The sequence below is a fragment of the Eleutherodactylus coqui genome, unplaced genomic scaffold (genome assembly GCF_035609145.1).
Source record: "Eleutherodactylus coqui strain aEleCoq1 unplaced genomic scaffold, aEleCoq1.hap1 HAP1_SCAFFOLD_156, whole genome shotgun sequence".
In the NCBI taxonomy this organism is placed as follows: domain Eukaryota; kingdom Metazoa; phylum Chordata; class Amphibia; order Anura; family Eleutherodactylidae; genus Eleutherodactylus; species Eleutherodactylus coqui.
Window position 1 is genome coordinate 299,599 of NW_027101934.1, and position 22,700 is coordinate 322,298.

The 22,700-nt window shown below is 46.4% G+C and overlaps 1 protein-coding gene across 1 annotated transcript; it reads right to left on the bottom strand.

The window, feature by feature from the left end:
- Positions 1 to 18,386: 18,386 nt before the first annotated feature.
- Positions 18,387 to 19,543, bottom strand: LOC136593674 (protein kinase C theta type-like). Its single transcript, XM_066588659.1, has 4 exons — positions 19,487 to 19,543; positions 19,278 to 19,340; positions 18,672 to 19,112; positions 18,387 to 18,411 (listed from the first exon to the last, which is right to left on the bottom strand). The coding sequence occupies exons 1-4, from the start codon at positions 19,525 to 19,527 to the stop codon at positions 18,387 to 18,389; spliced, it is 570 nt and encodes a 189-aa protein (XP_066444756.1). The 5' UTR covers positions 19,528 to 19,543.
- Positions 19,544 to 22,700: the final 3,157 nt, after the last annotated feature.

Below are 22,700 nucleotides of genomic sequence, written 5' to 3' on the forward strand. Positions count from 1 at the left end.
CAGCCGTACGGCACGGGGGTAACAAGTTTGTCTAGTCAGCATGCAGCCCGGACTAGTTGTTGTACTTGGTTACCAAGGAGCAGGACTGTCAGCCACAACACAAGGCTGCCTGAGGAGAGGAGGCTGCGGAGGAAAGCCCTGCACGAGGGGGTGTGAGGGCTGGCAGAGAGGGGAGGGGAATATGAGGGCTGGCATTGAGGTGAGGGGAGTATGAGGGCTGGAATGGAGGTGAGAGGGGTATGAGGGCTGGCATGGAGGTGAGGGGGGTATGAGGGCTGCCGTGGAGGTGAGGGGGATATGAGGGCTGGCATGGAGGTGAGGGGGGTGTGAGGGATGGCATGGAGGTGAGGGGGTAGGAGGGCTGGCATGGAAGTGAGGGGGGTATGAGGGCTGGCATGGAGGTGAGGGTGTATGAGGGCTGGCATGGAGGTGAGGGGGGTATGAGGGCTCGCATGGAGGTGAGAGGAGTATGAGGGCTGGCATGGAGGTGAGGGGGTAGGAGGGCTGGCATGGAGTTCAGGTGTGTGTGAGGACTGGCATGGAGATGAGAGGGGTATGAAGGTTGGCATGGAGGTGAGGGGCTATGAGGGCTGGCATGGACGTGAGGGGGATATGAGGGCTGGCATGGAGGTGAGGGGGGTATGAGGGCTGCCGTGGAGGTGAGGGGGATATGAGGGCTGGCATGGAGGTGAGGGGGGTGTGAGGGATGGCATGGAGGTGAGGGGGTAGGAGGGCTGGCATGGAAGTGAGGGGGGTATGAGGGCTGGCATGGGGGTGAGGGTGTATGAGGGCTGGCATGGAGGTGAGGGGGGTATGAGGGCTCGCATGGAGGTGAGAGGAGTATGAGGGCTGGCATGGAGGTGAGGGGGTAGGAGGGCTGGCATGGAGTTCAGGTGTGTGTGAGGACTGGCATGGAGATGAGAGGGGGTATGAAGGCTGGCATGGAGGTGAGGGGGCTATGAGGGCTGGCATGGACGTGAGGGCGATATGAGGGCTGGCATGGAGGTGAGAGGGGTGTGAGGGCTGGCATGGAGCTGAGCAGGTATGATGACTAGCATGGAATTAGATCAACAGTTTAGGGACATGAAGTAATCCTGCCGTATTCCGCCCCTCAGGGTCCTGTAATGTAAGGCTGGGTTCTCACATGCCGGATTCCCGGCGAAAAACTCGCGGTTTGGCTGCAGCGAAAAAACGTGAGATTTCCTCCGGGAAAAGCGCTGCTTCAAAACCCGCGGCACTGTGCCGCAGGTTTTGAAGCGGCCTAGCCGGCGAATCCGCGCCGCAGCACCGGCTTTTGCCGGCTTTGCCGCGACGGATTCGCTGTCCCGTGTGGACAAGATTTCTGAGAAATCCGCCCTGTGCGAACCCAGCCTAAGAAAGCCGTTGCGCTGTCCGTGTTTTAATGTCATACGACCCCTTTATGTATGCTGAGTATATGGCCGGGCTCACACAGTGACATTCATACTCGCTGCGCCCGCCAATCCCCACGCACACGTAATACACGTCCAGATAGAACATGCTGTGGATTTATTCTCTGCACCAGTAATACACGTGTGAAAACCCGCAGATGTGAGCGATCCAATACAAGTCAATGGGCTAACGACATCACGAGCTGCATATAGGAGAAGTGCGCATGCACAATAATAATACACCCATGTGACACCTGTATGACTTGAAACGCGATAGCGAAGCCCAAGCACTTTTACAACACTGTGGCTATGAATGTTTTGGGGTGAAAGTGAAGAATTCCTATCCTATCCTCTGCCAGGAAGTTAAGTTGACTAAAATACTTCTTTGGTAATTTTTAGAGACATGTTTTCACAATTAATGCTAATCTGACCACTCCATAGTGTTTTTACGTCCTGCCTAAGTGAGCTGTAATTCCCGGGGACGTAAAAACATGCTTCCTCTGGGGATTAAAGCCCTGCAGGCTCTGGACATCGCAGTTCCTGGCTGCCAGCTCCCGGAGGTAACCGACAACCTGGAGCTGTCATGGGGGGGCCGCAGGAAGCCCCCTTCCCACAGTTACACGATCGCCAGTATCGCCCGAATAACCCATGATCATAGTATGAGTAGTCAAAAGCACAGAGCTGTCACCGGAAGCTGCTGTATGTGGTTCCCGGTCACTTCATTGCTGTTATCCAATGGATAACAGCGACCATGTAAAAGTTTAAAAAAGGTGTAAAAGAAAACCTCTCCCATCATGGATTATGTCCGTGAGGGGAGATGAGATTACGATCGGCCCTCGGATTTATATGTGGACCTTACCCTGGCTGTTGCGGACGTGCCTGTCGCCAAAATAGCGGGCGCATGCACAAAAGCCGGGATAATATAAAATCCCCCCGCTCTTGGCTACGAAACATTGCCGAGAGTCTGGAGATGCCACAGGGGGCCGTGGTCCTTGGTCACATGGTCGCTGCTATCCAATGGATAACGGCGATCACGTAAAAGATTTTTAAAAAGTTTCACCTCCCGTCACGGATCTATACTTGTGACTCGGCTTTTTAAGAGATAAAAAGGTTATGGCGGTGAGAAGACGGCAACAGAAAATACTATATTATTAAAGAAGACATTTTATTATTAAAATTAGTAAAGAAAAAAAAACGTATATATATCTGCGGGCTGTACCGAAAGTGCAGAAGTGGTCATAAATTCTTTATTAATTGATGTAGATTGTTCAACTTGCACATGTAGTTGGAGGGACTCTTCCTCTATACGGGGGCTTCAGAATCTTGATCTTCCTTGCAGGTCAGTAATGGATTCCAAACAGAAACAACGTGCTGTCATAGAGTTCTTGATGAAGGAGGGATGAAGGCTGTCCGACATCCACAAAAGGCTGCAGAATGACACCATTGACAAGAGGAATGTTCACAGGTGGATGAAGAGGTTTACAGAAGGTGAAACCAGCACTGAAGACAAACCACACAGTGGAAGACCATCAGCTGCGACCACTGACACAAATCGTCAGCGAGTGGATGAGTTGATTCACGGCTGGACTAATGGGTTGAGGCCAAACAGTGACCTCCAAGACTGCCAAGTCTGGTAATATTCCCAACTAGTAATAACACGATTATGTGTTACAAGTATAAGTAAATCAATAATTTATCTGTGCACCAAAATGGATCTATTAGCCCCTTCTCCTATAAACAGTATATAAAAAGATTAAAATGGAATGTGTAGGCCCTGTAAGAATGGTAGAGGGTGATAGGGAGAAAGCAAATCTGTTAAAAGGTTTATTCCCCAGTGCATTCACACAAGAAAATAAAATGTTAGATGAAATACAGAGTGATTTTTCTTGGACATAGAGTGACCAAAAAGGCGCAATTGTGGCATTGTGTAATTTCTTTTTTCTGACCGCGTCCACCCTGCAGGATAGATAATGCATAATTTTTTAGATCAGACTTTTACATTAGTGGCGGTACCAAATATATTTGGGGGGGTTTTTTTGCTTGTATTTTTTAATTATAAATACAAGAAAAGTTGTTTTTTTTTAACTTTTAGTATGTTTTTTACAATAAATTTTTTTTTGTCCCCTTAGGGTACTTGAACTTGAGGTTGTTTAATCGGCTTTAACATTTGATGGAATACTTATTGCTGTATATGGTATTTTTATCAGCATTCTATTATGACGGGCCACAGGGAGCCCTGAGGGCTTCAAAAGGCCTTGGGCTGCCATGACAAGCGAACAGCACCTCGCAATCTCATCACGAGGGCGCCGTTCGGGACTCTCAATCTCTGATTGGATATTTATAGGGTTAACCATCGGTGTTAGCGCTCACGCTGATCATGGCAGTTGTGGTGAATTATCAGCTGTCAAAAATAGTCGGTATTCACCATCTCTGGAGTAAAATTGGCTCCCAGTCCCGCTCCACACAAACCTTCCCCAGGAGGGCGTATATATACGCCCTTTATGGTGAAGGTGTTCAATTTTAAAACATCTGTCTTCGGTAGACCATCCCTTTTTTTTTAATAGAAATCAATAGTGATCAGCCCTGATCCGGCTGCTCTGATGCCCGGTAATGTCATGTATTTATGGGTTGTGCTGCCAATGCAGAAATTGGTCTTATAGAGCGACACACATACAGAAGGATCCGGAGCCGGGAGCCACCTTCTATGGCATCCACAGGGATTATAGTCAGGGGTTTATGTTTGGTCAATTTCACTTTTGCAGTCTCTTAAAGGGATTGTCCAAGAGTTTAAGAAATAAAGCTAACAGTAAAATGTTATAAAAATAGCAATCATTACACTTCCGTTAAATCACCCAGCGCTCTGGTGCCGATGCTCCTGGGGTCCCAGCCATTCTTTATTCTCCTGGTGCAGTGATGCACTATACTTCTGGTTAACAACCTCAGCCAATCCGAGGCCTCAGTAGACATGTGCCATACATGCTAGCATGACTGCCGAGGCCAGTGATTGGTTGTAGTGGTCACATGGCTGTGGTAGTCACATCGACAAGCCAATTGCTCTACTATCTTTGGCTGTCATGAATGGAGAGGTAGTGCACACGCATGACCACCGGTCCGAACATTCATGGACATGTGAAAGTTCCTAATTTCTTGATCGTTGGGATCCATGCAGTCAGACCCTTGCCAATCAGATGCTTATTCTTTATCCCTAGGACATTCCCTTTAATCATATCTTAGAAGTTACCCATATCTTCCTGCACAGAGGTCTTTAATGTCTTTTACACCCCTTACATGCCCTAACACAGCAGAAGACCGGGATATTGGCGTGTAGAATGACTTTTCCCGGCGCGGATCATACAGCAGCTATATGGACAGTCCCTCTACGGGGATCACTGCTCTCACACCCTCGGTGTATATATATTTGCAGTATTTAATCATCTTAGAGGGCATTAGGCTTGAAATGATTAAACCCATTATACAGCACTTACCTGTTTAGAACGTTTATAGTGTTCTTGCTGATGGTTTTGTTGCCTTTCGTACAAGTCCGGGGTTAGAGTATATTAGAAGCATCTTGGATAGTACTAGGTAGCAGTTACGTCTTCGATATATAAAGTACTGGCGCATCGCTCACACGGATGACTATATTTACGGATATTTCACTCTATACAGCGCGGTTGCAGGAAATGCGCTTTCAACAGTAACTGTCTGCTTGGCACAAATAATACTGCATATCCTGGCCTGCCAATCTTTGTCGGAATTGCTAATGAGATTACAGGTTTTAGCATTGCAAGAAAGCATGCAAGTCTCTTCTAAATCCTACCTCTGTGTCTTTTCAGGCAGCTTAACCCCTTAGTGACCAAGCCTGTTTACGCCTTAATGACCAGGCCAAATTTTGCAAATCTGACATGTGTCACTTTAACATGGAAAAACACCAGAAAGGTTTTGCATATCCAAGCGATTCTGACATTGTTTTTTCGCCACATGTTGTACTTCATTTAGGCGGAAAAAAAAGACCGATAGAAATTGTGTTTATTTATTAAAAGCGCCAAAATTGGGAAAATTTTGAAAAAATCGTCATTTTTTCACATTTCCAACTGCAATATCTTAAATATGTGCAAACATAATATAGAAATTTTTGCTAAGATTTATATTTCCACCCGTTTACTTTATTTTGGGCGCACATTGGAAAAACTTTTGTTTTTTTTTTAACTATTTAGGAGACGTACAAATTTAACATTACTTTTTAGCATTTTGAGGAACACTTTGTTTTCCTATACCAAGCCGAGATTGGAAAGGCTCATGAGTGTCAGAATAATAGATACCCCCCCAAATGACCTCATTTTAAAAACTACACCCCTTAATATATTCACTGAGGGGTGTCATGAGTATTTTGACCCCACAGTTTTTTTTCAGGAATTAATTCAATTTAGAGGAGAAAAAGTAAAATTTCATATTTTTGCAAATCTGTCATTTTAAAGACATATTTTTTTCCTATAGTTTACATGAAAATCAGGATTTACACCCCAAAATGGATACCCCTATTTCTCCCGTGTTCAGAAATATACCCATTGTGGCCCTATTGTTATATCTGAGTCCACAACGGGGCCCAAAATGAAAGGAGTAGTCAGTGTCTTTCAAAACAGAAATTTTGCTTGAAGTCCTTTTAGGCCCCATAGCACACATGTAGAGTTCTTGAGCGCCCAAAACCATAGAAAACCCCCACAAATGACCCCATTTTGAAAACTAGACCCCTTAAGGAATTTATCTAGGGGTGTACTGCATATTTTGACCCCACAGTTTTTGAATGAATTCAAACCAAGCAAAAGGAAAAAATTGTGATTTTCGTTTTTTCGGCAATTCTGTAATTTTAAAAACAGCTTTTTTTGTACAGCACACATATGAAGGAAGACTTGCACCCAAAAATGGATACCCCTGTTTGTCCCGTGTTCAGAGACATACCCATTGTGGCCCTAATATTATGTCTGGATACACAACGGAGCCCAAAATGAAAGGAGCGACCAGTGGCTTTCGGAACACAAATTTTGCTTGAAGTCCTTTTAGGCCCCATTGCCCACTTGTAGAGTTCTTGAGCGCCCAAAACCATAGAGAACCCCCACAAATGACCCCATTTTGAAAACTAGACTCCTTAACGAATTTATCTAGGGGTGTACTGCGTATTTTGACCCCACAGTTTTTGAATAAATTCAAGCAAAGCAAAAGGAAAAAATTTGGATTTTTGTTTTTTTGGCAATTCTGTCATTTTAAAAACAGCTTTTTTTGTACAGCACACATATGAAGGAAGACTTACACCCCAAAATGGATACCCCTGTTTGTACTGTTTTCAGAAATATACCCATTGTAGCCCTAATCTTATGTCTGCATGCACAACGGGGCCCAAAATAAAAGGAGTAATCGGTGGCTTTCAGAACATAGATTTTGCTTGAAGTCCTTTTAGGCCCCATTGCCCACTTGTAGAGTTCTTGAGCGCCCAAAACCATAGAAAACCCCCACAAATGACCCCATTTTGAAAACTAGACCCCTTAACGAATTTATCTAGGGATGTACTGCATATTTTGACCCCACAGTTTTTGAATAAATTCAAGCAAAGCAAAAGGAAAAAAATAGGATTTTCATTTTTTGGGCTATTGTGTCAATTTAAAAACAGTTTTTTTTGTACAGCACACATATAAATGAAGGCTTTCACCCCAAAATGGATACCCCTGTTTGTCCCGTGTTCAGAAACATACCCATTGTGGCCCTAATAGACTTACAGGACCCATGGCTAGGCCTACAATGAAAGGAATACCCGTTGGATTTCAGGGTACCACTGAATAAATTTCAGGCCCCATTGCCCACTTATAGAGCCATTGAGCGGCCAAAACTATAAAGAACCCCCTCAAATGACCCCATTTTGAAAACTAGACCCCTTAACGAATTCATCTAGGGGTGTACTGCGTATTTTGACCCCACAGTATTTGAATGAATCTAAGCAAAGCAGAAGGAAAAAGTTACGATTTTCAATTTTTTTGGCAATTTTTTCAATTTAAAAACAGTTTTTTTGTACAGTGCACATAGGAATGAAGACGTTCACCCCAAAATGGATACCCCCGTTTGTCCCGAGTTCAGAAACATACCCATTGTGGCCCTAATCTACTTACAGAACGCATGGCAAGGCCTATAAAGGACGGAACACCTGTTGGATTTTAGGGCACAACTGAATAAATTCCAGGCCCCATTGCTTATTTGTACAGAATAAAGATTGACTCCCTAAAAATTCCCCCCCTCCCCCACACACTCCACGCCCTTTTTGGCGTTCGCAAACCTTAGATAAAAGTAAAAATGTGAACTGTGTAGTATTTCCGAAGACAGGGGTAATTACGGAGGCTGGTTGGAATGGGCCCATGGGGCAATAAAACCGGGTATCCCCCCCCCCTCCTCTCATGCTTTTTGGGGGTATTTCATGACCTCAGTGGCGGGTATGGGGTGTAAAAAGTGGCGTTCCGTGAGTCTCCGTAAGCTTGATGAGGTGCGGCGGTCTCACACAGAAGGCGCTCAACAAGGTGCTCCTGGAACTGCAGGAAGGCGAACGTTCCCGGGGCTTCTTGTAAAATACGTATCACAGGTAGCGGTCTGAATAACGCCGGGCTCACGCGGGTGCAGGCAGAATCCGCTTGCGGAGGCCCACAGCGGATCCCATCTGTGAGCCCGGCTGTGACCCTGCGTACGGCTGCGTAATGTACTGCGCATAACTGCCTACTCACACAAGCGGTCATGCACAGTACACCTTTGTTTGTATTTCCCGCACCATCGCTTAGCGATGACGCGGGTACAGGCAGCCCGTACACAATGTAGTTGCGTATGGACTGCGGGTATATCCGCGACCATGGAGCACAATGGGCTCTATGTTGCCGATATCCGCAGTAAAATAGAACATGCTGCGTTCTCTTTTCTGCGAGTGGATTACGCAATTCCGACCCGCTAATGTGAGCGGAATTGTGTAATCCAATGCGATTGATCTGCGTATTACCGCGGATCAGAAGCATGCAGAATCCGTAATTCCTATCCGGTCATGTGAGACCGGCCTAAGGTAGATCGCTACCTTTTTATCACGTGATCGGGGACCGCTCAACGAGGCCACCCGTCACTGCTCCAGGCTCTCTGTGACCGTTGGTCGCTGGGAGCAAGGAGATTTTAAATTTCCTGGGCTCCCCGACTGCTGCGCATGTGTCCGGCTTTTTGCCGGCAATCGCATGTGCAGAATTTGGGAAGGTCCACGGAGGAAGATCGCGTCGGGATTCAAATACGGAGGCCTCCGGTAAAAAGTTTCATCTCCTCTCACCGATCGCATCAGTGAGGGGAGATGAAACTTCTAATTTTTTTTTTTACTTTTACGTGATCGCCATTATTGGATAATGGCGAACACGTGACCAGGAACCGCTCACTGCGGACCCCCATTAAATCTCCATGCTCTTGGCTACGTTTTGTAGCCAGGAGCAGGGAGAATTTAAATTATCCTGGCAATCCACAGCTTTTGCGCATGCGCCCGCCATTTTGGCGACGGGCACGTGTGCAAAAGCTGTGGTAAGGTCCGCGGATAAATCTGGGGGCCTTAGGTACGTACTTTCATCCTCCCTCACGGATATGATCCATGAGGGGAGATGAAACGTACGCTTTTTAAACTTTTCAAAACTTTTTTTTACTTTTTTTTTTTTAAACTTTTTTACACTTTTTTTTCACTCTACATGATCACTGTCATCCATTGGATGACAGTGATCATGTCCCCGGTATAATCTCTCTGCTCCCAGCTACACATGGCAGCCAGAAGCAGAGGGATTTTGAATTTCCCGGGGCTCGAGCCCGTCTGTTCACGCGCCCGATGTCAATCATCGGGCGCGCATGCGCAGACGGGGATTCGGGTCCCGGGACATCGGGACACCGCTGAGAACTGGGGGTGAGTATTTTCACCTCCCCTCATGGATCCGATCCATGAGGGGAGGTGAAACTGACTTTTTTAAAACTTTTTTTTTACTTTTTCGCGATCGCCGCTAACCATTGGATAACGGCGATCGCGGTACCGGGGACCGCTCACCGCAGTCCCCGCTGACATCTCCTGCCTCCCGGCTACCTACAGGAGCCGGGAGCCAGGAGATTTTAAATCTCCCGCGCCGCCGGGCCTTCTGCGCATGCGGCTGACGTAATGCCGCCTGGCGCGCATGCGCAGAAGACCGGCTTCGGGCCCCGGAGCGGCAGGAGAGCGGGGAGCAGCGTGCTGGACCTGGGTGAGTAATTTCAGCTGCTCCGATGGATCCGATCCATCAGAGCAGCTGAATCTTTAACTTTTGTGTACTTTTGTTTACTTTTTTTGCGATCGGCGCTATCCATTGCATAGCGCCGATCGCAATGCCGGGGGGGTGCCCGAACAGCCCGGGATGACAGCTCCATGCTGTCAGCTACCTGCGGACACCGACAGCATGGAGCTGTCACGTCCACAGCCCGAGGGGCACTATTCTCTGCAGGAAGCATGTTTTTACGTCCTCAGAGAATAGAGCCCACTTCGGGAGGACGTAAAAACACTATGGGCTGGTCGTTAAGGGGTTAAGGACAGGACCCATGAGAAGAGATTGAAAGCGGCAGTGCAGTCGTGAGTGGTCTGCTGTTGTTTTGGTGCCAGTGACTCAAGCATCAGCCGCCTAGTGGGAATAGGAGGTAGAGCATGCTTCAGGAGAGCCGTGCAAGATATTGTGTGACATCTTAAAGGAGATGTCCCGCGCCGAAACGGGTTTTTTTTTTTTTAAACCCCCCCCCCGTTCGGCGCGAGACAACCCCGATGCAGGGGTTAAAAAAACCACCCGCACAGCGCTTACCTGAATCCCGGCGGTCCGGTGACTTCAATACTTACCGCTGAAGATGGCCGCCGGGATCTTCTACCTTCGTGGACCGCAGCTCTTCTGTGCGGTCCACTGCCGATTCCAGCCTCCTGATTGGCTGGAATCGGCACGTGACGGGGCGGAGCTACACGGAGCCGCTCTCTGGCACGAGCGGCTCCATAGAAGAAAGCTGAAGACCCGGACTGCGCAAGCGCGGCTAATTTGGCCATCGGAGGCCAAAAATTAGTCGGCTCCATGGAGACGAGGACGCCAGCAACGGAGCAGGTAAGTATAAAACTTTTTATAACTTCTGTATGGCTCATAATTAATGCACAATGTACATTACAAAGTGCATTATTATGGCCATGCAGAAGTGTATAGACCCACTTGCTGCCTCGGGACATCTCCTTTAAGAGCTAAACTTGGAGTCAACATTCCTATAGCTAAGGATACCCTAAAGAGTCAACATGGCCACCTCACGGCTCGCGAACAGAAGCACCAGGGACATCGCAAATGTGATGCAAAGGTTGCAAGGTAAGTGACCGTCAAATAAACTGACCTTTAGCGCATTATCACTTTAGAATACGCCTCTGCTCTGACAATCGTAGCTGGAGCCGTCCAGGTGTCATGGAAGCCAGAGGCCTTTTTTTCATGCACCCACAGAAAATAGTGGGCATTCTTGAACAAAATCACTCAAAATAGAACCTGCTGCAATATTTTTAATCTTTACCATTGGTACGAGCAAAAAAAATTCACAGGAGCGTATATCGGCCGCCGTTTTCACGGCCGGCGATATACACTACCATTTGAGCTTTCTTCTTCTTTTCCTCCCTCTCAACAGCTCTCTACATCTCTACTCCCTTCTGACTGTTTGCAATGGGAGGGGTGAGACGGAGGTGGAGCTAAGCTGCTGCCCCCTCCCCACCTGTTCTCCACAGCCATTGCAAACAGCCGGAGGAGAGGAGAGGCAGTGAGTCGGGAAGGGGGAGGGAAAGTGGAAGACAGCTCAGATGGTAGCATATATCCGCCGGTCGTGAAAACGACGTCATGGCTATCATAGATAGTAAACAAAAATTATTTTAAAAATTGGTAAAAGAACAAAACAATACAATAAAATTATACACGTAAAAAAGAAAATGACCCAAAGCCGACACCAACCCAAACCGTCATCGTATGCATCCTGTAATCCGAAGCTATACAAAAAATATATATCTAAACATCCAAAGCAAAATGAGGAACCCCTTCCTGTACTTTATTTTAGCGTAAATAAACTAAGAAAAAAACAGGTATAAATTTCAAAAAATCTTTTGAAAAAAAATAGAAAAAAAAAGTCATTGAAAAAAGATATAAAAATAGCCCCATATGTCAGGGGAAAAATTATGTTGGTAGCTGAAGGAAAAACAATAGGGCAGTAAAACCAGCACATGGGTAAATTCTTTAAAAAGTGTCCAGTCCCTAAGGTGCATAACAGCCTGTTCCTTAAAGGGTTTTACTAATTAAAACCCGATAATAGCACATTTTATTTTTGTAATCTGTTTTTATTTTCCGATTTGTAGATTTTTCTTCAATTCTATTATCAGTGCATGACTATGGGGCCGCCCATTCTGCATTCAACAGCATTTAGAGATACGCTTTACAGCAGCCTCATGGATCATTTACACAACGGACAGGAAGGGACTCATTGCTTCTATGGGAGACTGTTCTAGACATGTGCTTTGACATGTTCAATGGTAATTTCGCAGGGAGGGGGAAGAGGTGAGCTGTGACCATTACCTATTTTAAATGGTACACCCTGTTTTATCTACATGTATTGTAGGTGTTACCTTTCATTGCAATCCTGCCTGTGATAATAGTGACTGCTGAAAAGTTTTCCGTACAGAACAGGAAAAGTTGGGTTGATGATCAGTATGAAAATATAGGATTTTAGGGATTTTTTTTTTTTAAATACAATTAGTGACCAATTCTTTTCTTTTTTAAAGGTCACCAAAAAATCTTATGATTCTTACAATTCTAAACATTCTCATTAATCATTGTGTCCCCTGTATCAGCCTCAGCAGTAATAGTATTACTATTGAGGCCTTTGTGCGGGTCACTGTTATTACTGAGGCCACTGTGGGGAGTCACTATTATCACTGAGACCAATACAGGGGACAGCATTACTACTGAGGGTCACTGTTATTACTAAGCGCGACAGTAGAGGGGACAGTATTACTACTCAGGCCTCTGTGGGGGTCACTATTACTACTGATGTCAATATAGAGGACAGTATTACTGCTGCGGCCAATATATATATATATATATATATATATATATATATATATATATATATATATATAACATTATTGCTACTGAAACCACTGTGGGTGTCACTATTATTACTGGGGCTGATATAAGGGACACTATTACTACTGAGGCTGATGTAGTGGACACTTTTACTACTGACGCCACTATGAGGGTCACTATTACCACTGAGGCCAACACAGGGGACAGTATTACTACTCAGGCCTCTGTGGGGGTCACTATTACTACTGATGTCAATACAGAGGACAGTATTACTAATGAGGCCACTGTGGAGGCTACTGTTACTGCTGGGGCCAATAAAGGTGACATTATTGCTACTGAAGCCACTGTGGAGGTCACTATTACTCCTGGGGCTGATATAGGGGACACTATTACTACTGGAACTGATATAGGGGACACTATTACTACTGAGGCCACTGTGGGGGACAGTATTACTACTGAGGCCACTGTGGGGGACAAGATTACTACTGAGGCCATTATGGGGGACAATATTACTACTGAGGCCATTGTGGGGGACGCTATTACTACTGGGGCTGATATAGGGCAAGCACTATTACTATTGATGCCACTCTGCAGGATACCTTAAGCTGACTTAGGTTATGTTTATACTTGGCGGAAATGCTGTGGAATGTGGCAAATTATGCAGCATTTCTGCTTCCAGATGCGGTCGTTTAAAGCTCTTTTTTTTCTTCAGCGCCGTAGAAATATGGCGCTGCATTAGAAGTCTGTCGCAGGTCTCTTCTGCCAGAGGGAGCAGGTGCTCAGCTGTCAGATAATGGCTGAGCACTTGTTCTAACAGTGGGGACTGAAGATACCTTTTGTTACACGCTATTTAACTCTTTGCACGTTGCAGTGTAACGGCGGAATATAAGAGGCAGATAAAGGAAGGGGGCTCCCTCTGTCACCTATTGGACCCCCGTAATGTGATTACGAGGTCTCAATGGGTTGCTATGGAACCCTGAAGCTTGGATGTAGCCTCCGGGTCTGTGGCCGAGGAGGCTCAGCCTCTACTAACCTCATAGGCTTTCTAATGCACTACTATACAGAAGTGCAGGAATTACATACATTGACACCGATATGTGTCTGTCATGTTGTGCTACTGGGACCTGTAGTGCTACGGGTTTCCAGCAGCACATTTCCACAGGTGTGGGATGATTGAGCTGGCTGGTTGTGTATTGCTCCAGCTAGCCAACCTCCACCGGTCTGTTGCACATATATACCAGCCCCTCTTACTAGAGGGTTCTAGTCATTTGTCATTTATATCATTCCCTCTCAGAACTGTGGAGCTTGGCATCATGCATGTTCTGCTTTGGTGTTATTGCACACATGAGGTTCTGGGTAGGATTCCCTTGTCTCTTCGTTGGTGTGAACAGTGACATGTTCAAGGTCTGTATGTAGGTGTTTACACATTAGGTGAGAATTGTCCAGTTCAGTGTGTGTTACTGCCTGTCGCCATCTAGAGGACGTGGGCTTGTGGACTTACATATTCTGGCCAAAATACAATCCCTTGTGTGTACTAACTTGTTAGATATTTCCATCTGTCTGGGTGTTGTAGTAGATTGGTGAGTATTTTGGCACTTATCGTTCAGTGTACGTGCATGCACCGACATTTATGAATTACTGCATATTTACTGTGAATAGAGGCAGATGGGCCGGAAAGATCCCCAGCCGCCTCCACCTCCATTCACTGAGCGATGATAAGGCCTCATGCAGACCGCTGGGTCGGATTCCGCTGCGACAATTCTCACAGTGGGATGCGAGCCGTGCTCCTGCAGTGACCCCCGCGTCTTACCTCCTCCAGCGTCTACTCCGCTCTGCTGTGTGCCATCTTCCGCCCAGCCGGCACATGTGCAGAGCAGAGGCGGCGCGCCAGAGGTGACACGATTTGTTTACCGCGCGGGTTTTCACTCGGTCAAATCGCGGCAGTCTGCATAGAATTGCATTATCTAATGCAATCCTATGGCAGCGTGCACGAGCGGAAATTCTGTGGGAAATCCCGCTGAAGAATTTCTGCCTGTGTGCATTTACCCTAAAAGCGCAGAAATGATCATCACTGTGTAAAAGGACCCTAACTCCAGTCACCAAGGCCTTTTTAACAGTTCTTCCTAAAAACTTCAAAGCAGAGAAAAAGCCCTTTAAACTCCCTGGTTCTCTTGGGGCTCATTCACATGACAAGATTACAGCTTCTTGGAGAATGTTTCCATGTATACCGTTCCCGACAGACGTGCACAATAGTGTACAGGGGCTATAAACCTTTGTACTAAGGAATTTATAGCCATATTGCCAAATAGGTCCATAACCGGGCTCTGCTGTGCACATAATGGGGTTTGAATTACGGAATCTGCAGTCGCCTCCTGCACGGACAATCCACAGCATTCTGCACCAATTCAAGCCAATAGAACATTCGCATGTCCGCTCACATTGTCCGCTCCCGTGTCCTTGCTAGGCGGTGATGCGGGGAAAGCAGAGGTATAAAAAACTGTAGTGCACGTGTCTGATGTCGACACGCACGAACTATCCGCAGTACAAAATAGAAGATGAAGAGACAGGTACACGGTGTCACCGGCCGGGCACAGGGCAGGTCATGGTGCAGGATCCACATCTGCAATCAGACCCGGTCGTGTGCAGCCGGCCTAAAATAGATGGAACCAGAAATCTTGGTGACGCATAGGACTCCTGACCACCGATATAATGACCCGAACTAAAAGTCCTTGGCAGTAAAGCACAATACCTTAATAGCGATGCTCTTTTTAATCATATTGTGTTGTCTTCTTCTCACACCATAATGCTGGGTTTCCTCAGGACGGCTTCACGGTTTTGCCGCAGCAAAAAACTGCCAGATTTTTGCGGGATAAGTGCAGCTTCAAAACCTACAGGACTTAGCCTCGGGTTTTGGAGCGGCTTAGCCACATGCTTTTCCATTGCGTCCAGCTCTCCCATAGAGAGGATCAAGGCCGCAGCGAAAAAAAGAATTGATATGCTGCATCCAAGGAAACGGCGCCGTAGCGCCAGCTGATGCTGGTTTTGCCGCAACAGATTGTCCGCCCCGTGTGGATGAGATTTTTGACAAGTCTCGTCCACATGCCTGGCTAATTTTGGTATTAGCGGCCACAGCGAAATTCTGCAGGGAAATTTCGCTGTAAATCCGCCCTGTGTGAACCCAGCCTAAGTGGTGTCCCTGTGGTACATGCACTCTTGATGATCCATCAATTCTCCTTAGAACTCAAAAAGACAGATGTGATCTGAGGGCTCAGGCAGACGGGTGTTTTTTGCTGAGAATGTTTTTGGCGTTTGCGATCCGCATCTATATAGAACCAATGCTTTTCAATGGCAGCGGTCACATGTCCGATATTTACATGTGCATAAAATTGACACGTACAAAAGAACATATGGGTGTCAATGGATGTGGTCACATGTTTTTTTTTTATGCGCGAATATACGCATGTAAAAAATGTCTGTCTGTCTGAGCCCTGAAGGTTGAAGGGGCATAACTACAGGCCCTTTTATGTGCAAAGGTAATCTTTCAAAGGACTGAAACATTGAAAGATTTAGCAATCTATTTGTATAAAGTGTTAATGGACATTAACACTTTATCAGCTTCATTTGCATGTAAAAGGACCTCTAGAAGTTGTTTGCAGAGACCAGTGTGTGTTTAAACACACTCCAAGCTGTGCAAACAGCTGCCTGCACATTCCATTATTCTCCTCCTGGCTAGTGTAAACATACCACAGGGAGAACATCCTGCAGTCTATTGAAGGATGAGTAAAATACGTTCAAACGGAGTATTTGTGCTCAGTCTTTCAGCGGCTGCATGATGAATTTTAAGTTTAGCTAAAATCCATCGATCAAATTAAAAGTACACAATGTCTGCGTTTACATGTAGCGATTATCGCTCATTTTTGTCTGAGAGAACATTAAATAAGGGCTAATGCCCATTGCCGAATTTCTGCCACGTTTTACGCGGCGGAAATCCGCGGCGTTACCCCGGAGCTATTCGGTTCTATTGAACCTAACAGCTAAATGTTCACGCTGCAGAATTCCGCAGCGTGCAACAAACGGTGGCATGCTCTATTTGCCATGGGAATATGCGTGGCCGGCTTCCATTGACATAGCCGTCATGCTATCCTTCGGAAGTATCGCGTAAAAACGCGTGCCTACCTGCATCATCTGGCACTGCCGGCGCATCATGCACTGTACTGCGTATGCGCACCGGCTCGAAGGACGGTAACAGCATGGCGGAACCGGAAGCTGAGTGTTAGGGTTTTCGGGGGCGCCGTGGTGGACTCCGTTGCAATATTCCACTAGCGGAGTCCGCCACGGCTGTGGGCATGAGGCCTAAGACATCCAATAGAAATAAAGACACCGACACAAAGGTTTATGGAGGGAGAAAGAACATTTTATTTCTAGCTGTAGGAAATGGTAGATTTTATTATGAGGTATTTTGAGGCTATTGATCGAGAGGAAGGCGAAAACCCTTTGATAGGAAGAAGCCAATTATCCTTGTATAAAGGGGAAAAATTCCTTCCTGACCCCAAATATGGCGATCAGAACAAGTCCCAGGATCAAAGCCGACATCTGACCTGACTTATTAGAATGTATTCTTGTTGTCAGAAATCTAAATAAATCTCTTACCATTTATTGTTTGTGGGGAATCTAAAGTGTATTGAACTAAACCTGTTTATAGACTGTGTTGGTCCAGAGGAAGGCGAAAACCCCCTTGAGGAAAGAGCCAATTATCCTGTTTTAAGGGGGAAAAATTCCTTCCTGACCCCAAATATGGCGACCAGAATAAATCTCAGGATCAAACGCCAGCCGCTCACCTCCCTGGTGTATGTGATGTCAGCTAAAGATTGTGTTTCTTTATGTTTATATTATGTTATTTATGTGGCTGATTCCTTATAAATAAGACCTAACCCTATTTAAGGCTGTGAGTTGATCCAGAGGAAGGCAAAAACCTCCTTGAGGTATGAGCCAATTGTCCTCAAGTTGGAAAAATTCCTTCCTGACCCCAAATATGGCGATCAGAGCAAGTCCCAAGATCAAAGCCGACATCTACACCTATCTGTGTGTATATTTGTGTCTATGTATGTGTTAGTGTCTACACTAGTGTCTAACCTTCATGTATGTGGTGCGTGCTGCTTACCTGGCCTGTGCCGAGGTCTTACTAGTAACCAGGAGTTCAGGGATGATAGTCACTCGGGCTATTGTTCCTGAACTCGCCAGTTACCAATCAAGCACAGGCCGCTCCTGGGGGCGTAGAGGGTCTTCAGGAGAGGATGATGTTCGATGCCAGCCGAAGGATGCCAAGGTCGGGGTAGCATGATGGTAATACGCAGGATGCAGTTGGTGGAGAGAGGATGTTGTTGGTAAGCCGGGGTCTTCTACAGCAGCAGAGTCGTGTGTTCAGCAGACAGTTGTCGTGGGCCGAGCCTACAAGACATAAGAAGGAATTGTCAGTGTTACCAGTTGTGGATATAAACCAGTGAACTACTGTAACATAATGACTTGTATCAGGATCTGATTGGGATCTGATATAAAAAAGTTATTTTCTGCAACTGTGTCTTTACTATGAGGTATTGGGAGTTTTGTGATTGTGGAAGCCATAATAGAGGCCATATTGCTGGTCTTAATATATTTTCCCCAAAGTCCTTTGCTATGTTAGAGGAAATGGTTTATGTATTAAGCTTTCTACGGTATGTGAAGTTTTGCTACAGTGTATGGATATGATTGTAGGTGTCCTGTGTGTATAGGTGTACAGATATGTATGTGTGAGTGTGTATAGAGGATACTTACCCGATGGTCGCGGCTTCCTTCACAATCGGATTCTTCTCGTCATCCTAAGAAGAAGTAGAGACATGGTATTTACAGGAGCAATAATAATGTTATTATATGACCTCCTGAGCTGTCTGACACCAGAGGAACAATGATAATCAACACAGAGGTCTGCCTGAAGAACATCAACCCTAGAGGAGGAAGATCTTACCGGGTCCAGCTTGGTGAAGTGTACGAAAATCCGTCCACAGGGTGAAGGGGTGTACCACCCTCCGGCCACGGCAGGTCTCGATTCCTGGGAACTCTGCTGAAGGGTTTGAATGGCGGCTCTGCTCTTTTCATCTCCAGCTCCTCCCAATTCACGGTGTTGAAGAATCGGTGACCTCTGATATTCTTGTGGACACCCAGCCTCTTCTTTGGCTTCTTCCGCAGCAGTCTCTTCAGAAGATGCTTTACGTCAGCATCTAGCCAAGATGGGAATTTTGGCTTCTTTCTGGTGATGGACTTGATGATCTTTCTCCTGGAGGAGCCGTGGTAGAAGGGGGACTGTCCTGTCGCCATCCAGGATACGACAATCCCCAGGCCCCACCAGTCGACTGCTGCGTCGTAGTCCTTCTCACGAAGCACCTCTGGGGCCATGAATCTATAAGTGCCTGTCACTCCGCTGATCTTCTTAGACGGGACGACGCCGTCTTGGGCCAGCCCCAGGTCAATCAGGCGGATGTGTCCATCTCCGTCCAGCATGATGTTCGCCGGCTTTATGTCACTACAATGAAGAAAAGTAAAAAGGTTAATCTGTTGAGTGATGCAGTAATAATGTAGTAGAGAAATAATGTACCACAGCTTAACCAGTCCTAATTCAGGACTCTGGGAAAGCTGGGTACATTATCTTCACCAGGGAAACAGGGAGATGTGGGAAAGTTGTGCTTACCGATGGATGATGTAGCGTCGGTGCAGGAACTGGAGGCCGCATGCAATCTCCGCTGTGTAGAATCTGAGAAAAGAGTGTAGTATCAATGACATGAAATAAGTCCCCGACGTCATGTCACCATCATAGTGTCACCTGTACGCCCTCCACTCTTCTATATCTGTCATGTCGCCCTCAGTATCCCCCCGTCTCCTGATTAGTCATTTACTCACCTGACATGGTTGATGTCCAAGCTGCCGCACATCCTGATCATCGCCGCCAGGCTTCCTCCGGACAGATACTCCGTGATGAAGTAGGCCCGGTCTGCAGACTGCTGTGCGGCATACAGATGGTAGATGAAGGGGCAGTCTTGGGCCTTCAGGAGTATCCGCCGCTCTCTCCTTATGACGTCTGCCTTGCTCTTTCCTCTGTCAACAACCTTGATGGCCATGAAGGTGTTCCTTCCAGGAAAAGATGCCAGGACCACCTTAAGAAAGCAGATAAGAAATTATCACTGACAGCGGCCAGAAGGGAAAATCATATATATTTATCACATGGTGGATTTATCACTAGGCGCTTTCACATGGCCAAGAAGATTGTGCAAATTAGAACCCCGTTCTTTTGAATGGAGTCATATACATGGGCGTTTTTCTCTTTTTGTCCCGCACCGCATCTTGGTGCAAGGAAAAAAAATTGCAGCATGTTTTCTTTGCATGTTCCTCAAAATCCATTGTCTATTGTTTTCAATGGGACAGGAAAACAGATTGTATGGCGTGTGATGCGAGGTTTCCCATTGACTGTTTCTGATAGCCGGCCTCCTGCTGTGACAGCCGGGGTGCAGAAGGACAGTGACCCCTGCTGTTAACTCCTTACATACCACGATCTATGTAGATCACGGCAAATTAAAGGATTCACAGAGGAAGGGCGCTTTCCTTGTGATGTCATTGGACCCTTGCGATGTAATCGCAGAGGGCCGATGGGTTGCGATGGGTGGCAGGATGCTAGATAGAGGCGTCTTGCTTTACTGTTGCCTATGATTGTTTTTACAATCGATAAGGTTGTAATAGTAATCATAGCTGCTATGGATCAGGTCCCCTTCAGGGACATAAACAGTGTCAAAAAGCAAAATTAAATAAGTACATTTTAAAAAGCCTTTTTTTGCTCATTTTCCCCTATTTGTATGAAAAAAAAATTAAGAAACCCCCCACATGTGGTATCATTGTGTCTGTAATGAGCTGTGCTATAATTTGAGCAAACTATTAATTTTGCGCAGCAAAAACCGTAAAAAGAAGGGAGCAAAATACTGATATGTGGAGGAGCCGTCACTGCGCCATTCCCAGAAAATAACAGTCATATAACTTACCTCGCTGAAGCTTCCTCTGCCCAATATCTGAAGGGCGGTGAAGCGCTTGATGTCAAATCCGCGGTCTGATGGTAGAAGGTCCTGGCTGGTGCCTGGTCTTGGCTCCTCATCCTCTCCACTCCTCCTCCTCTTTATAGCTGTGAGTCCGCTCACGCTCTCGTCTTCTCTTTTGCGCTTTTCGACGTCTCCTTTTTGTCCATTGGACTCCATTTTTCTCAGTCCTGTAATCTTCGATCCAACCGCTGCCGTCGTCAGTTGAAAGGAAATGGCAGTTGGCCGATTGGAGGTCAAAGGTCAGTGAAGCCGCCAGTACCAGGCTTGCCAGTACTTTGCCTGCCAGTACCCTGCTCTGCCATATACACTGTGATGTGGCCACCATGAGTGATGGTCTAGTGCCCAGGGAAATGGAGAAAATCATAGCTGGTTCTTCCAGTGCCACATTATTAGTAGATGGGCAGGGATGGCACTTCATGTCTGGGTTGGCAGTGGTGCCCATAGTTCATCAGAAACTTTTGTAGTTTTATAAAACTTACGGTTGATTGGAAATTTAAATGAACCCGGCGGAGGAAAAAACATAAATTGTGCTAATGAGAGGAATAATAAAGTCTTGTGAGAGGTCATTTAATAAGTGTCCATCATCCAGATACATGATGTGTATCTCCATATGTTACAGCGGGCAGCGCCCTCGCCAGTGCAGATCTGGGTGGTAGCGGGCGGAGATGCTTCTATGGAGGTCATAGACGGATTTATCCACAATGGGGATTAATGCTGAGGTGTCAAATGATAGAAAGGGGTCATACAGAAATGTTAGGAGGATGTTATAAATCTACGGTTGCTGTGTGAGTTATTGTTGGGGGTTGCAAATTGGCGCAGTAATACGGTATTATAGGACTTTTTATTTACACTGAGACAATAAAGACTATTTTATTAGACAAGCTTGTGAGTGCAATCTAAAGTCTGGGAGAATAAGAGGTTGTGTGCAAGATATAGTCAGGTTTAGGGCAACGACAGACGAGCGTGTAACGTAACACGCTCACTCCTGCACATTTTTTGCGCAGTGAACGAGTGTATTTAACATTCATGCCTGTGCAAATATGGAGTGTATGTCCGCAGGCTCCATTCGTTCACACAAGCAGTGGAATCACCGCACCCTGATTTAAAAGGCTAATTTGCCTAACGTGGATGATTGCAGATCTGCACTGCACTTAGTGCATACCCGCGTAGGCAGATGTGCGCGCTTGCCCACCTCACGTGGGACTCTATGGTGCACAAACACGCACAAGATAGGGCAAATACAGCCGCAATGAGCCCGTTTGCAATCAATGGGTTCTATTCTCTACATATCGCACTCATCTGTTTAAGCCCTTATATAAGGTGACCAGACGTCCCAATTTAGGCAGGACAGTCCCACTTTGGGACCCTGTGTCCTGCCTTTCCTAGGGTCCAAGCTCCCTGGCTTGTAATCAGTCAGTGGCGCTGTGGACGGCAGTGTGTGCATCCAGGATCCTTCTCCCCCTGACCGATCCTCATTTGTTCCACAGGAGGAGAGGAGAAGGGAGGAGATGCTTTGCTTTGGGTGCACACACTTCTGCCTGCAGCAGCGCCGAGAAGAGAGAGCTCTGTAGACCAGGAGAAGGGTAAGTATATGGGGGGACACTATTACTACCAAGGCCTCTGTGGGGGTGGGGTCCCCATTACTAGTGAAGCCACTCTGGGGGATACTATTACTACTGACGCCACTCTGTATGTGGCAGCATACCTCAAGCTGACTTACTGTATGCTTACAGGTGGCAGAAGTGCTGCAGACTGTCCACGGTAGAAATTTCTGCTGCTAATTATGCAGCATTTTTGCAACCAAAAACAGTCAAAATCCGCACCCCTGGTGTCATTCTTCAGCCTAGCATACTGTATTACTAGGGGTTTGAACACATGCGCATGATTTTGTTCCTTTAAGCGGCCGTGATAATCACGAGACAATTGATTTCAGCTCTTTTCTCGGGAGTGAATACTACGTCGCACCTATCTTCCCCCAATTATTTTCAGCCTTCTGCACAATGGCATGGAGTTTGAACGGGCCGAGAAGG

What these genes read in the sequence shown, in the direction of transcription:
- LOC136593674 (XM_066588659.1), bottom strand. Translation starts at nt 19,527, where the DNA reads ATGATCAGGATGTGCGGCAGCTTGGACATCAACCATGTCAG. An exon ending in CGACGCTACATCATCCATCG is followed by an intron (nt 19,113 to 19,277) that starts GTAAGCACAACT and finishes TCTTCATTGTAG; the next exon opens with TGACATAAAGCCGGCGAACA. An exon ending in GAGATGAAAAGAGCAGAGCC is followed by an intron (nt 18,412 to 18,671) that starts GCCATTCAAACC and finishes ACTTCTTCTTAG; the next exon opens with GATGACGAGAAGAATCCGAT.